At 39.8% G+C, this 17,587-nt stretch overlaps 1 protein-coding gene across 1 annotated transcript in view; it reads left to right on the top strand.

Annotated features, from left to right (window-relative positions):
* LOC107503335 (amyloid beta precursor protein binding family B member 1 interacting protein) overlaps positions 1-17,587 on the top strand; it is an 85,650-nt gene that overhangs the window by 44,904 nt on the left and 23,159 nt on the right. The window contains exons 6-8 of the mRNA XM_036228089.1: positions 5,159-5,318; positions 6,486-6,607; positions 16,403-16,489. Coding sequence (XP_036083982.1) covers positions 5,159-5,318; positions 6,486-6,607; positions 16,403-16,489 — 369 coding nt within the window. The remainder of the gene's footprint in view (positions 1-5,158; positions 5,319-6,485; positions 6,608-16,402; positions 16,490-17,587) is intronic.

Below are 17,587 nucleotides of genomic sequence, written 5' to 3'. Positions count from 1 at the left end.
CAGTTAGCTCATTTGTCATTAATGAATAGGGGACCTATATTAGTATAAATGTAGAAGAGTTCAAGTCTCTATATCCAGGGCTCCCTCCCACCCAAGATGCCCTCTCTGGTTCTGCTCAGCAATTAGTTATTAGCAGGTGGTGCCATCTTCTGGGCCCACCTTAACTGGGTCAGAGCTCAGCTTCTGCTGGCCTTCCCTGAATCCCAGCATTTCTGCGATTGCTTTTGTGCATTTTTTATGTCCCCTGAGGCAGCCTTCAGCCCTGCCTCCTGCCCTGGGTGTCCAAGTTATCCTCCAAAGTCCCTAATGTTATTTACCTAGTGCTCTGGTTTCAAAGTCAGCTAGGTTTGAGTTATCTTCCCTTAACCTGCTTTCCCAATAAGCATGTAATTTTATTGTACATTTTCGAAGAGCATAGGTTTTTCAGTAACACATACACTGTTTTATAACAGAAACACTCGTATTTAACCTTAGTGGAAGCATATACCTGATTATAGTTAAGTGTTACTAGTCGTTAAGTGGTAAATTAAGGGAAAGATGAAACAGTCTTTGTCTTATTTCAACTTCTGAAGCATATACCATCTCTTAGACTCATTAAGAACTTCCCCTACAGATAGTTGGGTGAACTGTTCTTTTCATAAAGGGCTTTAGACTTTATGTTCACGGCCCCATGTATTAATCAATACATGTTGGTTAATATTCAATAAACATTCCTTGACTGTGCCTGGACCCAGACTTTCCAGGTTCATCTGTGCGACTTTCCAGATCGTTCTGGTTCCATTCATTCCAAACACGTGCAATCTTCTTCACCATCATTCTTTGCTGTTCTCTACATGTGATTAAACTCTGTGATCAATCCTGGACTTGCTGCATCCTCGGCTGCCTGGCCCTTCTTCCCCTTGCACCCACTCTGTGAAGCCCTGGGTCAGTCCGGCTCTCTTGTGCTGCCTGAGCCCTCTGGCCCCATCTCTCTCCCCCTAACCTGGAAAACTGCCTCTACTTGTTCCTCTCTTTTAAAAACGCTAATACCTCTCTCCTCATCCACATTCTCTCACGTAATGGCGTTGCTGCCCTGAACAAGTAGAGGATATCGACAGAAAGGGGCCATGAGTTGCCAGCACTTACCTGCCTGCCTGCCTTCACCTGTGACATAGAACCCACAGTCTTTCCTGTTACTGTCGGTAAACCGTCACATTTCTGAGGCCAGCCTGTCCTTCGGTTTCCATCCTCTCTTCTTGTGCCTTCCTGGCTCAAAAGCCTCCAGTGGCTTCCGTCTCATACAGTAAAGCCCGAATCCTCACACAACCCTAAATTCCTCTACGATCTGGCCACCTGCTCTCTCCCACCACGTTCTCCCTCACTCGACCTCTTCTACAACCTGGTCCTCAAATGCTGCGAGCACACCCTGGCCTTGGGACCTTTGCTCTTTGCTGTCTCCCTGCCTGGAAAACTCTCCCCCAGATTCCAGTGTGTCTTCTCTGTCCCTCCTTTAGGTCCTTCCGGTCACCTGCCCAGTGAGGCCCTCCCCATCCAACGTGACATACATGCGCCCCCAATACTCTGCCCTTCCCAGCTTCCTTTTCCTCCTCAGCACCTATCACCTTCCAGCGCGCTATCTACCTCATGTGTTTATCACCTTTACTGCCTACATCCCCTCCGCATGCCTATAGAAACCGCTCCAGGGGTTTTGTATTTTCCTCACTGATGCGTCTCCATCTTAGAACAGGTGCTAGGGAGATAAAGAGCTGAACGAGTCAGACGAGGTCCCTGCTCGTGGGCAGTTAAATTCTAGTGGGGGAGATAAGAGCTTCGAAGAAAATAAAGCAAGAAGGGGTGACAGTGCCCCAGCAAGCCACTGGTTGTTTATAAAATGAGGCCCACATTGGATATTTTTTTCAGAGGGGAAATGAAAGAGAAGTTGATTCTTAGATAAAAAGGTAGAACAACTGGAGTATTCAGTCTGTTTGCTTCAACTGGAGGTTAAGAGAACAAGGAAGAAAGAGCAGCTGTTTCCTCCTGTATCTCAGAAAAGGAGACGACGCGGCCATGATTTAGTCGAGGTGAATTGTAGCAGTAAACACAAGGCAAAACCTGCCTTCATTCAACAAAGACGTGACACACAAAAGCCGCTCCCATCAGTGGGAAAGGAAAATGCAGCCAGTTTGTATAACTGTTGTGATTTCAGATGTTCCAAATGTATTTCTTAAAACAAAAGCCTGTGTGTGGCACAGAACCTTAAGACAATAATTGTGACATATTCAGACATCAGTGAAGTAACTAATTGGGTTACCGAGAGATGTATTCACACAGAATCTACAGTGTGCTTTCAAAGATAGAAATCAAGTCTGTCTGAAGGGCCTTGCCCTCCAGTGTTCTGTGGTTTGTTGACATCGTTTTGGATTATAAATGTACACATCTGGCGGGACAAAGCTTTCGGAAGTAGAAACACAACCAGACTCACTTGCTAATTTTGTTTGTTTGTTTGTTCGTTAGTTTCAAAGCACTGTGACAAAGGAGAACAATTTCATTTGTAAATTTGATTGTAGAAGAAAAAAAATACTGTAAATGATTTGGGTCTAGGATATTCTTATATTTAATAGCTTGCAAAAGAACAAGACGTCATAAAAACTATAATATCTTTACCATGACAGATTAGAAAGGGGAAGTTTCTTCGTTCTTGAATCATTCTATCCTATATCACATAGCATGAATGTGAAAAGTACTTAGTTTGCTAAATCACATGACTCATTTAGCAGTGTTATGTGTTGATAGAGATACTCTTCATCTTGCAAATGTGATGGAAGCTGTGAAGAATCATAAATATTTTTTTCTTACTAAAAGTCACTAGCCTTCTCTAGTATTTTTATTGCCTAAGTTTTATAATTGTGAACATTCATAACTACATGTGGATTAAATTTAGTTTGCTATTTCAGCCAAAAACAAAACAAAACAAAACAAAATCCCTTTCATCATTGTCAAATTATGTGGTCTAGTGTTATTTTTCCTCTATAAAAAAAAAAAAAAAGAAAGAAAACATCAACATGCTCTCAAGAATTCCTGAGCAAGGATGAAATGTGGTCAAACATCCTTAATTTTTCCATTGGGAAGATGAAGTCCTAACGTTGGCAGTTTCTTAGGGCATGTAGCTAGTTCATAGTACTGGTTCTTAGCAGACAGCAATGAGTGTACCTTCCCCCGAAAATAAATCATAGGGAAGACCTCTATGTGAGAAATTTCTGTTTTCCCATGCAGCCCTCCATGTCTCTTTGCTCAGGTCAGATGAGTGTATCATTGACACTAAGATGCTTGGGCCTATCATTTTAAATACATCAAAAGACAAACATATGAAAAAATAAGAACTCTCCAACTAGAGGTTTCTGGGCTACAGGTTTTCAAGGGGAAAAAAGTATTTTTCAGACAAGTCTGAATTTCAATGGTCCCAGGAGGAGGAAATGCACGTTTACTGCCCCCGTTTCTACATTTTGACTGGGTAGAGAAGCACATTAAGCTTGAACTTGTGGTCCTTGCCTGCTGCTCACCCAGATTTTTATCACCACCCACACATGCCCTTGGTTGCTATCAGCAACTCTGCATAACCATCCACAGGAACTGAGCTTTCACTCTGTTAACTACAGAATGTTTTCGAGATCAGATTAGGGGGAAATGGGACAGGAGGGGCAGTTTCCCAGCTGCTCAGAACCTAACCCAGACTTTTGGGGAGGAAGAACCGTTACCACTTGTATGACCTCTGTCTCCAGTCCATCTGATCACTATTTAAATAATGTCAAGATTCATTTGTGAGTTACCAGGACCAACTCTGGGTAAACAGAATAGGCAGAACTTCTCCTTAATTGTTTCACACTTCTCTTTTCAAGTTAGAATAGAAATTTAAGCAAGAGTATCAGGTGGCTCTGGTTGATGATGTTGGTTCTGATTGGCGATGTTGTTTCCAGGATCTCTCTGCTGGCTCTGTGTGTAGTAGTTCGGGCCACCACAAGCTGGAGGTGGGGCAGTGATGGTCTGGAAGGGGAAAGGCAGCATCTCTTCCCCCGTTTTGTTCAAAGATAGATCTAACTTGAATGACTCTAATTAGACGAATCCCCTCTTATTTAGGTAAGATCAGTGTGTAATAACTTAGGGCCTCGTGGGCACATTTCCACTGTTCCCTTTGAAGAGCAGATGTATAGCACCAGTGTAACCTATAGCACTCATAACTAACTAAGTACTGTAAGTTAAAATGTGCTAGAAATACACACATGTCAAAGAAAACCCAAACCCTAGCTGCCTTGCTTCATGAATTAATTCTGTTATATTGCATCGGAATTGTGATCTGTCTTGCAGACCAGAGGTTTAATAGCTTTGAAACGTTGTCTGGGAAAAACTAGTGAAATCCTATGTCCTTATTGAAGATGAGTTAATGCCGCTTTCCTCAAACCCTTCAGATTTGGAATGAGATAACTACCAATTTGACCATGAACTCTGTGCAGTAGAATTTTTACAAATAGAGTGAAAAAGTCAATCGCCTTCATGCTTCCTTAATAGCTTGTTTCTCAGTCTACGGTCATTTTGCTAGATCCACCACTAATCGCAAATGTGTTCTACTGTGACACAACCTTCCTCTCAAAAAGGCCCCTCAGTGATGCCATGTCTCTGTGTACTCCTGACCTTCAAAGAATTATAGACTGACCAAGTTGGTCTTACCTGGTCTTAGAACTCTTGTGTTGCATGAAATGAGACCCAATTCCATCTAAGCAAAAGAGAAGAATTTATTATAGAGATACAAGCTTGGCTTTCAATCAAGAACTGCTTCTGGGCTCCAGGATGAACCTGAATAACAGAAAGTCGTCAGGAAAACAGGAAGTCAGCACTTCTTTGGTTCTGTTTGTCTGCCTTCTCTCTTGTCTCTGTGGGCTGGGCAAGGACTTTGTTTAGTGGATGTTTTTCTATTTTTGTGAAATGAATTCTCCAATCTCTATATTCCTAACACCTTAAACAAGTGCTCGGCTCGTGAGTGAGTTCATGTGGAGTGAGTTGATGGGGCATATTCTTACTCAAATTCACAGAAGCGATAGCAACACAGAAGCAATAATGTTGAAACCTTAATCTAGGTGGCCTTCTTTGGTTTCTGAAACTTAGTGGCTGCTCTGTTTATCCTCAGCTGGTTGTCAAGGTGCACATGAATGATAACAGCACGAAGTCACTGATGGTGGATGAACGGCAATTGGCCCGAGACGTGCTAGACAACCTTTTTGAGAAAACTCATTGTGACTGCAGTGTAGACTGGTGTCTCTATGAAACATACCCAGAACTACAGATTGGTAAGTCCCGTCCCATTCTATAGACTGGAGTTCAAAAACCTGTGGGTTTGCTTTTTATGGGTTTTGGTTTGTTACTAGAAGAGTTTGGTTCAAAGCTATCAAGACTTCCCATACATTACTTTCCTTCTGTCAAATTCACTTCTTGCCTCTTCATTTCTTTGTGGGGGAGAGATTCACATTATAACAGGTGGCCAGACTTTAGAGAATGTAAGCATTTTTATTGCCACTTCTGGAGTGGTTTCTAAGGGAAAGAGAGTGACAGGATTATATTTCTTAGTGCACACTTAATTAGTGGAGCAGATTGTGGGAAGGCCTGGGTATCTGTCAGCTAACGTCCTTTGGAGCTCGCTGTTTTAAACTACACTGTAACTCTGGCTCATATCACTGTCCGTTTCTCATTTCTCCATCCTATTTGCCTCATGTCTGACGCTTTGTCTAGTTGAAGAGGCTCGGCCCCAAAGAGCAAAGGACAATTGATAGAAATTGCTGGAGAAAAAAAAAAAAGGAAAAAAGCAATTAAAGAAATACTCTGTTATTTCTCATTCTTAATATCACTCACAGAACGATTGTCTCCTAGAAGAGCTTGGTGGTATGTAGAATTGCCTGTTTTGGAAGATTTCAGTGAAATTTTTTTGTCTGAAGGAAATGGCCTATATACTGAAATAACCTCTTTAAGTTTTCTTCAACTCTTTGAGTCAAACAGAAAAATAAAAGCCTTCCTTGATGTTTAGGTTTGGTTTCACTATTCATATATTGTTTTTAGAGTTTAAGGAATGATGTTGCATAGCTCACAATTTCATTCAAAGATGTTTAAAACAATTATTGCCTTATTGTTCTCTTTACAGATAGGATGTTTACCTCCACCTGGAACTAGCTATAGTCAAAAATGCTAATATGGAAAAAAGTCTGATAGCTTACTATTATCACTATATTGTAGGTTCATCTGCCTTTTATTTATTTTATTTTTTTTATGGAACTAAGTTGAAGACCTGACATTGAAGAATGAATATAACAGGAATGTTACAGTGTGACATCATGTAAGAATTAGGAATTTCTAAAAACCAATGAGAAGTATGAGGCATTGTGCTTAACTCAGTACTAACTTATCCCTCTCTTGGAAATCTTGATGTGTTGGGTCTGAAAGAATGCTTTTTCTTGTTTCATCAGAAAGGGTTTTTGAAGACCACGAAAACGTTGTTGAAGTCTTATCAGACTGGACAAGAGACACAGAAAATAAACTGATATTTTTGAAGAAAGAGGAAAAATATGCTGTATTTAAAAACCCCCAGGTAAGATAACTTGTATATTCTTAAACCATGTAAAGTGTGGAAGATTTTTTTTAATGTCACCTGTATGCTAACCACATCATTCATTATCTCATAAAATATCACAAATATATTCCTTTCAAAGAAATACAAACTCAACTCTTAGGCAATGTGTAAAGTATGAGCAATTTCTACTCAGAACCTTCCCAGACTGTGGGAAACCCAGAATGAAATTGGTAGACTTAGTGACTGTAGAAGTCCTCAGACAAGATAAAATGAATAGAAGCTATCAGGACAATGCCACAAATGGAATTGGTTGACTCAGAAGTTACTAAACTGCCTCAGTTTCCCACGATGAAAAGAAACTGATCCCAGAAGGCCAAGATCAGAAGAAGTCCAAATTTATTAGTCCGCTCTCTGTACAGAAGTACATGCAAAGGCCTGGCCCAGGCCACCATTCCTGGAGAACAACGTGCTGTCTAACGGTCGCATTGTCCTGCATGGCAAATGACATCTCTGCGCCCTTAGGAAACAAGGCAGATATTCTCATAGGTCTGAATATGCAGATCCCTAGAGGGCTTGAAAGTTCAGATTCTGTCTTTCTCCTTGGAATCTGCATTCATGACTTCAAGGTCAGTCGGTTCTTGGCCTACCCATGATATATATAAAAGATAGAATAGCATTTTCAACTTGTCTGAGAGAGAGTTTATCTGACCAGAGTATCAGTTCTTCTGGAAAATTACTCAACTATACAAAACTATGCAAAATTTCATGTTTAAAATCCCAATACTGAACCTTTAATATGTAATAAAATGTCTTCTACAAATAATTTATCTCGGAGATAAGTCTAGGGAGGAAGGCAGTAAAATTAATGCAAAGAGAGGCTTTTAGCTCAAATATCGGAAACGAGTCAGTGAAGATTTGGGGACATCGGCGGTGTGCTTATGCAGGCATAAATACAAGGCACCCGTTTCCACTGATGACTGGAAAAGTGATGTTACTCATCAGGATCTCAAGTGTCACCTGCTGACTGTGTGGCCTTGGCATACTTTCCGATGGTTAAATTTAGCTTCTTCATTTGCACAATGGTGGTACCCCTGCACTTCCCACCTCAAGGGATCAAATCCAGCCTGAAACCACTTGCTACATTGTGATGTGTAAAAGTTGAGTTGTTTGATCCCACCTGAAATTCAGCAGTCATCTATAATGAAGTTATCTATAATAAATACGTATGGAGAGAAACCAGATTCTGCAAAGTTGTGGACCCAGAAATTCTTCATTACAAAGGAATTCCACCAAGATGACTGGTCTATACTTTAGGAGGTAATAACAGATCACCTCATTTTTAAATGAAGAAATACAAAGCAGTGCGTTCCCCTTCTGGTTGTGATTGTGCCCTGTTCAATGTAAGAGACTTGTCAGCTCTTTGGGACAGTCATTGTTTTAGCTTCACTTCCAAGAGGCAGGAACGACGTGTGAGCCTAACTACGAATCTTGGTGGGGATCTTAGGTGATTGGTGGTTCTTTGAAGGCAATGCTGAAATCTGAGTGCCTAGATACTGCCATCATCTGTCACTGGGGACCGCTTAGTCGTGACAACAGAAACTGCTCTAACTAGAATTTTTTCGGCATGGTTATTGAAAGGATACAGAGGAGTGAAGGATGGGACGCATGACTGGGCCTTTCAGGGGCTTGTGCTAAAAACAGAACATTGTGGGGACCACGGCCAGGAGCATCTTGGTCCCAGCCCCCGCTCAGGCCTCTGTCTCCCTGTATCACTCTGTCCTTCCTCTCCCCCTCAGCAGACCCCCTGCCTGTGCTCACTCACTTCTTCCCACACAGCCCCTTATGGCCAACTTCAAATGGTGGCTGCGTCTGTGAATGGACATCAAACTTCTGTGCTTGTAAACCCCTAAAAGAACTCCAAAAAACTATGTACCACCTCACGCATTTGTATGTTGACATCCCTGGTTTTTTAACAAAAGTTTAAGTAAACGCAAATAATGCAGTGTGCAGCCTGATACATTTCAACATTTAAAAAAGCCATCCAATGAAATCTACCGTTCCATGGCAATGCCATTACCATCAGCATCCGCTGGAGACGCACATGAGTAAGCTGCTTTAAATTTTCTTTTTTAGAGCTGTTTTAGGTTCACAGTGAGGACGGGAGTGGCTACGTGAGTCAGAACGGGAACCCTCTTGCCCAAGCGGTACTGCCTCTTCTGGGGAAAGTGGGTTGGGGCAGCAGAACCTCACCATCCTCATAAAAGCAGCCTCATTCAAGATGCAGCCTAGGTGCTCAGTCTGGTTGTTGCTGGGAAGGTTCCTCTTCCAGGCCAATCACAGTCACAGGTGGTCTGCTCCCCCCAGATTCGTGCCAGGTGCTCACATTGATGTCAGCCATGACCCAATGGGGTTTTTTCCCCAGTTATGCTGACATGTAGCCCTACTGTGCAAAGATTGGTGACGCTGCCTGGAACCAAAAGAGACTGCTAAGGGCTGAGGACTGTGTCCGCAGAGGGAGAGACACACCAGTCAGTGTTCACATTACCCATCCTTCTCGCTAGGAGCTTGAGACTCTATTTTTCAGAGAAGGTATTGGTAAAATCAATTAACCTAAGGTTGCTAGCTTACTGGGTTGCTTTTTATTTTTTTAATAAAAGCTTTTTTTTTTCCTGACTTCAAAAATAATATCGATTTATCGTTTTTTTCAATTACAATTGACATTTAATATTATATTAGTTTCAGGTGTACGGTGTAGCGATTAGACATTTATATAATTTACAAATTGATTCCCCCGCCCCCATGAGCCTAGTACCCGCCTGGTACCATACATAGTTACTACAATATTATTGACTATATACCCTATCCTATACTTGATATTCTCATAACTATTTTTAACTACCAATTTGTGCTTCTTAATCCCTTCTCTTTTTTCACCCAATTCCCTGACGCCCCTCCCATCTGGCAGCTCTGCGTTCTGTATCTGTGAGTCTGTTTCTGTTTTCTTTGTTCATTCATTTATTTCGTTCATTAGAGGCCACATGTAAGTGAAATCATATGACATTTGTATTTCTGTCTGACTTATTTCACTTAGCATAATACCCATTAGGTCCATCCATGTCATTGCAAATGGTAAGATTTCATCTTTTTCTATAGCCAAGTAATATTCCATTGTATATATATGTACCATCTTCATCCAATTGTGTATGGAAGGGCACTTCGGGATGCTTCCATATCTTGGCTATTGTAAATAGCTCCACAATGAATGTAAGGAAGGATACATATATCTTTTCAAATTCGTGTTTGAGATTTCTTTGGATCCAAATGGAATTGCTGGGTCATAGGTACTTCTATTTTTAGTTTTTTTAAGGAACCTCCATACTGTTTTCCATAGTGGCTGTACCAATTTGCAGTCCTGCCGACAGTGCACGAGGGTTCCCTTTTCTCCACATCTTCTCCGCCATTTGTCGTTTGTTGATTTATTGATGATAGCCATTCTGACAGGTGTGAGAAGATATCTCATTGTGGTTTTCATTTGCATTTCTCTGATGATTATTGACATTGAGCATCTTTTTATGTCTATTGGCCCTCTGTATGTCCTCTTTGGAGAAACATCTATTCAGGCCTCTGCCCACTTTCTAATTGGATTGTTTGTTTGTTTTGGTGTTAAGTTGTATGAGTTCTTTATAAATTTTGGATGTTATCCCCTTATCAGATGTATCATTAGTGAATATCTTCTCCTATTCAGTAGGCTGTCTTTTCATTTTGTTGCTTGTTTCCCTTGTTGTACAAAAACTTTTAAATTTGATATAGTCCCATTTATTTGTTTCTTTTCTTTCCATCGCCTGAGGAAATATATCAGGAAAAAATATTACTAAGAGCAAAGTCAGAGAATTTACTGCCTTATAAGAGTTTTATGGTTTGGTTCTTTATATATAAGTCATTACTCAATTTTGAGTTTATTCTTGAATGGCGGTCATATTTCATTTTTTTCCCATGTATCCGTTCAGTTTTCCCAACACCATCATCTCCTTTATCTCCATTGTATATTCTCGCCTCCTTTGTCATAGATTAATTGACTATATAGGCATGGGTTTATTTCTAGGCTCTCTGCTCTGTTTCATTGATCTGTGTCTGTTTTTATGCCAGTACCATTCTGTTTTGATTACTGTAGCCTTGTAGTATAGTTTGATATCAGCATGATATTGTCAACTTTGTTCTTCTTTCTCAAGATTACTGTGGCTATTTGAGGACCTTTGTGGTTCCATAAAAATTTTAGGATTATTTGTTCTAGTTCTGTGAAAAATGCCATTGGTATTTTGCTAAGGATTGCATTGAATCTATAGATTGTTTTGGGTAATATGGACATTTTAACAGTGTTAATTCTTCCTATCCATGAGGACAGTGTATGCTTTCATTTATTTGTATCTTCTTCAGTGTCTTATAATTTTCCGAGTACAGGTCTTTTACCTCCTGGGTTAGTTATTTCTAGGTATTTTTTATGCAATTGTAAATGGAATTGTTTTCTTAATTTCAATTTTTGACAGTTCATTATTTGTACATAAAAATGTAACTGATTTCTGTATATTAATTTTATGTCCTGATACTTTACTAAATTTATTTATTTGTCCTAATAGATTTTTGGTGGAATCCTTAGGGTTCTCTGTATATAGTATTATATCGCCTGCAAATAATGACAATTTTACTTCTTTTACAATTTGGATGCCCTTTATTTATTTTCCTTGCCTGGTTGCTGTGGCTATGACTTCCAATACTATGTTGAATAGAAGTGGTGAAAGTGGGCTCCTTGTCTTGTTTCTGATCTCAAGGAAAACATATTTAGTTTTTTCCCATTGAGTATGACATTAGCTGTAGGTTTGTCATATATGGCTTTATTATGTTGAGGTAGTTTTCCTCTGTTCCCACTTTGCTGAAAGTTTTTATCATAAATAGATGCTGGATTTTGTCAAATGCTTTTTCTGCATCTATTGACAAGATCGTATGATTTTTACCCTTCATTTTATTTATGTGAGATATCATGTTAATTGATATGTGGATATTAAACCAACCTTACATCCCAGAAGTAAATCCCACTTGACTATGGTGTATGATCTTTTTAATGTATTGCTGAATTTGATTTGCTAATATTTTGCTGAGTATTTTTGCATCTATGTTCATTGGGGATATTGGCCTATAATTTTTTTTTTTTTTTTGGTAATGTCTTCATCTGGTTTCAGAATCAGGGTAATGGTGGCCTCGTAAAATAAGCTTGGAAGGCTTCCCTCCTCTTAAATTTTTTGGAATAGTTTGAGAAGGATAGGTGTTAATTTTTCTTTGAACATTCAGTAAAATTTACCTGTGAAGCCATCCAGTCCAGGACTTTTATTGGTTGGGAGTTTTTGATCCATCTTCATTAGTAGTAATCAATCTGTCCAGATTTTCTGTTTCTTCTTGATTTAGTCTTGGAATAGTGTATGTTACTAGGAACTTATCCATTTCTTCCAGATAGTACAATTTGTTGGCATATAATTGCTCATGGTATTTTCTTATAATCCTTTATGTTTCTGAGGGTTCAGTTGTCACTCCTCCTCTTTCTTTTCTGATTTATTTATTTAGGTCCTCTCTTTTTTTTCTTGATGAGTCTAGTTAAAGGTTAATCAATTCTGTTTATCTTTTCAAAGAACCAGCTCTTGGTTTCATTGATCTTTTGTATTTTTTAAAACTATATTTCATTTATTTTTGCTGATATTAATTTATTGTTTTTAAAAAGTTAAAAAATATGAGAGGATATTTAAATCACCCATGATCCCATACTTCAACAGTAATCGCCATTGATATTTTAGGCAATTTTCATTCCATTGTTTGTTCTGTTTCTTAACCGAAATTTGGTGGTAGTTGTGGTTTACCAGTTGACTGCTCGAGTGAAGAGCTGTGAGAGAAACACAATTTCATTCTTCCCCTCAGGTGTAGAAGGGTGCCAGCCACTGTGGGAAAAAATAACCTCATGGCATTGTTCCTCCATTCCTTTCCAGCCTCCCTCTCCCACCAAGGTTCCTCTTTGACCACCCAGGACCAAGCCTATCTGGAAGAAAAGTATACAGTAATCACATTTATGGTTCCCAGTGTGGACTTCTGTTTTAAAGGAAAACCTACCCTTGGTTTCATGCTCTAGATCCTCTCATCAGCCAGTGTGGACATATGTAGTAGGGTTTGATGCATAAAAAGAACCTCAGAATCCCAGTGGGTTATGGCAACAGACATTTCGTCTCCCCTGGGTCTGCAGATCACTTGTCCTTGGCTCTAGAATGTAAGTCAAATTCAGGTAGCTCTACATGGCTTTTATTGTTCTCATAGCCACCTGTGACACATATTCTCATGCTGATGGCGAGAGTACAGCAGAATGAGTAGAAACTCGACACAGCATCTCAGGTCTTCTGCTCAGAACTGATGCACTGACCCTTCTACCCACATTCTGTTGGCCCACGCACGTCACAAGTGGGGCAGGGAAATAAGCTCTGCCCATTCTAGTGGAGGCACTTCGCAGTCACCTGACCATGTGCATCGGGTGTATTCTGACACAGGGAGGAAGAGGAGAATTGGGAGCCGTGGTCTGGTCTTCATCAGGTGTGCTTTATTAATCCTCCCTCTAGCCAGACTGGTTGATCCATGGTGGTACAAAGATACCCGATATTTAACTATTTCTGGGCCTTTGTAAATGCTTTTCCTCCTGTCTCAAATGCTCTCCTTTTTCCCTTTTCCCTATCTGAATATTGAACATCTTTCAAGGTCTAGTTCAAACTTTGACCTCCTGTGTAAAGCCTTCCTTGACCATCTTGGTCCACAGTGACTTCTTCCTCTCGGAAAACCTATAGAGCTTGGCTTATTTTGAATGTATGCAGTATCTGGCCCCATCTATAAATACATGTATATTTATCTGTCTGCTTATCTTCTCAATGTGATATAAAGCTTCTTATAAATAAATATTTGTGAATACCTGTTACATATTTATTTATAGACTGATAACTATTTGCTTGATTTACTCTTTATTCCAAGAAGGTGATATTTTTAAAAAGCAACATATTTGCTCTATTTCTTTCCTATCCAGCTGTCCCCAAATCTTGCATTTTCAGAAGCTCTTTCTAAAGGGAGCAAGCTGTGACTGAAAGTCTCATTTCCCATTTTAAAGTTCTCTTATTATTCAACTCAGATCGTCCACAGTTTCCTTTTGGAACAGATGATGAATTAACTTTTTGAGTACCGCTGCTGGCTGCAGAGCAGCCGAGATCGAGTTAGCTGACCACATGACAGTGAACCATAGTCCCGGCCCAGCCACAATCAGCCTTTTTTCAGGACTGCCCTCCCTGGTTGCCAGTTCATATGTATTTTGTTTTTTTGAGTTTTCCCTAAAACAAAATTCACAGTGTAGCACTGTCACTTGGAAGGAAAGAGAAGTTATTTAGAAGCTGAAAAAGGGAGAGGGGTTTCAGAGAAAAGTCTCAGAGAAAGACACAGCTGCAGACGCTGATGCTTTAGGATAACTTCATAAAAGGGCCCTTCGCAGTTTAGAAAGGCCCGTCCCTTGTCTGTCCCTGCAGAGGGTGACGCGTGCTCTCCTTTTCCCAGATGATGATGAAAAGCACGTGCCACAGAGTCTTCCTTGTGTTCTCCATTCATTCTTGCAACTCATGCAGGATTCAAATTTCTAGGACTCTCAAGCACTCAGGGTCTGCAGTTGCACTCATGACCCGGCCATCTCATATTTTGATTATAGTAAAATATACATAGCATAGAATTTACCATTTTAAGCATTTTAAACCGTACAGTTTAGCAGCATTAAGTATATCCACACTGTCATGCTGGGTTCTCTGCTATGGCACTTAGCGCTGAGAAAAGTTATGAAAAACTCAGAGCTTTGGCACTCTCTGGCCTTGAGCACGTTACTTAATCTTTCTGTTTCCTGATCTATAAAATAAAATTTGCAGAATTAAGATATCTCCTAGAATGCTATGTGATGGGTTCTTTGAAGAATGAAATGAAAAGCATACCCGTAAGGCCTTAGCATAGAGTTCTGGCAGGTGGTATATATTATCTATTATGATTAGTCATAGTCTTCAAGCCACACATGTAGAATTAAAATAGTGTCTGAACCCAAAGGACAATCACACTAAGTCACAGTACACTGTCTTTTCAAATAACAAATAAATGTTAGGAGCCTTGAAAACACATTAAAAGATACTTCAATAAAAACTATCGAAGGAATTATACATATTTCCACCATTTAAGTTAGCAAATCACCATTTTTATACATTCTGTTTCTAGGAGATATCCTAATTCTGCAAATTTTCTTTGCCTACAGTTTGCTTCCTAACTTTCTGTCCAGTATGCTCTGTTCTTAAACTTCAGTATGAATAAAAATCATCTGGGAAGCATGTTGGAATGCAGATTAATAGGCGCCACTCTGGAGGGCCCAGATCAGCAGGCTGGGAGTCCAGGACCATGCATTTAGTTGAGCATCAAGGTAGTCTGGAGATCATGCTTGGAGAAATACTCCTATGCTGTACAATTAAATATTGTCTATGGACGCGGTTTCATAGTATAGTGGTTAGCACGTCTGCTTTTCATACAGAAAGAAGGTCCTGGGTTTGTGCCCCAGTGAAACCACAGTCCATGGTCTATGGCCATGCCACCCTGAACAAGCCCGATGTCTGATCTCAGAAGCTAAGCAGTGTTGGTCCTGGTTAGTACTTGGATGGGAGACCACCAAGAAAAACCAGGTGCTGTAGGCATAAATAATAAGAATTTAATTAATTAATTAAATATTGTCTATGTTCAGGAGAGTCTTTAATTTAGTCACTGTGCTTTAGAGGTATGTTCTAGTTTTAATATATTTTTTCATACATTATTTTACAAAACCTTCTGTTTTCACATAAAAGACCTTAATACTTTAACTATGACATTGGTCTCTGATAATAATCACTTTGTAGATTGATACTTCAGTTGTACTAATGATATAAAATGTAGTCTTTGGATCCCCTGATTTGAGGGGAAACTTATGAATTTAACATGTAGCTTTAGCTACCTCATGATATTCAGTATTGACAAGGTATGATATATAGATTAATACAAATCCTACTTAGAGATCATGGACCCATTCATGAGTGCTTTGAAACCATGGTCTTCCCTGCCTTTGTTTTTCTGGCTCTCTTTTGAGAAATGCCTTTTCTACTTCTTTCTGTCCTTAGAAGTTTCCAAGCAGCTCATTCTGTGTTGTGATTGACTCGCACAATTTTTTAAAAATTAAAATTAATTACCAACATTTAAAAAATCCAGATGTCAAGCTTCTCTTGATAAGCCAGTACCTCTAGTCCATAGCTGCCTTGGGTTCCTACAAGGCATCAGCAGCCAGAGTAGATCCACTCTTAGACATGGGACATGGGCTCCTCTTTCACTCCAGCCCCAGATTCTTCTCGATGCATTGAGATCTCCCAGTTTCCATCATTTTCCACCGTGTTCTAGACCATGAAATTTAACAATCAAATGACATCGTATATTCTTTGCTAGTGTTTTCTATCTTAAGTTTGTCTCCTCATTGAATGTGTGCTAGGGGAGAAAAAGGTTTTACTTCTGCCCAGCAATGCCAGCATCAGCACTCAGTGAGGCCTTTGATGAGCACTTGGTTGACAGAGAGCATATGCTGTGGTTCTCAGTTTATTTCCCACAGACACACCTTCTCTTTCCAGCAAAACCATGAGTTCCTTGCCGTGGCTAGCGTAGAGATGAAGACTGACTGATCCGATCTTTTAATATTTTGTTTAGAATTTTTACTTGGATAACAAAGGCAAAAAAGAAAGCAAGGAAACAAATGAGAAGATGAATGCTAAGAACAAGGAAAGCTTACTTGAGGTAAGTTTAATTTTGCGGAGTAGAAGAAAAGAGAAGGATGTTAACTGTATCTATTTTTAAATTATTTGCTTCTCAGAACAATGGGAGATTCTGAGACACCCTGAAATTTTAACTTGGGGTTTTAAAATCAAATTATTACTAAATTATAGCCATTTAGATAATTAAACTGGTTCTTTAACAATTGTTAAAAAGTATGTCTTTAGACAATATACTTTGTTCTTCGTGAAGTTGGATTAGTAATTTTTGACTAAAAGATTTATGAATCCACATAAAACTCATTTCCTAACATTTCATGTCTTTCATTATTTAAGAGCTCCACAGAAGTCAGATGTAAGAATTTCTAAATCTTCTTTTCGGCAAATTCTAAGATGCTCTTCCAGCAGCCAGGTGTGGTAGGAAGTGAGAGATTTGGAGTTAGTGACCTGGTACAAGGTTGGCTCTTCCTGCTGAGGTTCATGTGTTATTGGGCAAGTCCAAAAACCTTGGTTTCCTGACTTGAATTATTACAGAGATCCAGGGAGGTAACAGAAGCAGTGTGTCAATTACTATACAGATGTCTGTGATGATCACTGTTCTGGAAGTTCTTTTGATGACTGATTTTTTAAAACTGTTAGTGGGTTTTCACATAATAACTGTGCTAAAAGTAGAGCACATCATGCAGATGCACACTAGATCACAGGTCACAATGGGCATGCCGGAATCCCAGACAGGTTTTTTTTTTTTTTTTTTTTTTTTGCCCCCGACAATGTGTGGGCCTGAATTCTTGAGTTAGTAGATTTGGGGCTTCTCTTGAAAATGCAGAAGACCCGGTGATGCCTGGGCTCCATTCCCACCTGCAACAGTTCACTGATGCTGAAGAGTGCCTGTTCCCGTTCTCCAAGGTCCTGCCCAGGTCCCCACACAGGCCCACCCAGCCCTGCACCACGCCTCAGATCCTGAAAACACGTTACAAGTTTCAGTTCTTGGCGCCAAGAGCACAGAGGGCATTTCCAAGAAGGCCCAACAGTGGGAATGGGGACATTCTTTCTGCATTGCCGAACAGACTATTGGTTGAGTCAGGAAGATAAGACATCACATCCCCAGCAGCGGGGAGATTCA

Source organism: Rousettus aegyptiacus, unplaced genomic scaffold (assembly GCF_014176215.1).
Source record: "Rousettus aegyptiacus isolate mRouAeg1 unplaced genomic scaffold, mRouAeg1.p scaffold_m13_p_10, whole genome shotgun sequence".
Lineage (NCBI taxonomy): Eukaryota > Metazoa > Chordata > Mammalia > Chiroptera > Pteropodidae > Rousettus > Rousettus aegyptiacus.
Note: the sequence above shows the minus strand (reverse complement) of the source record. Positions and strands in the feature narration are given on the sequence as shown.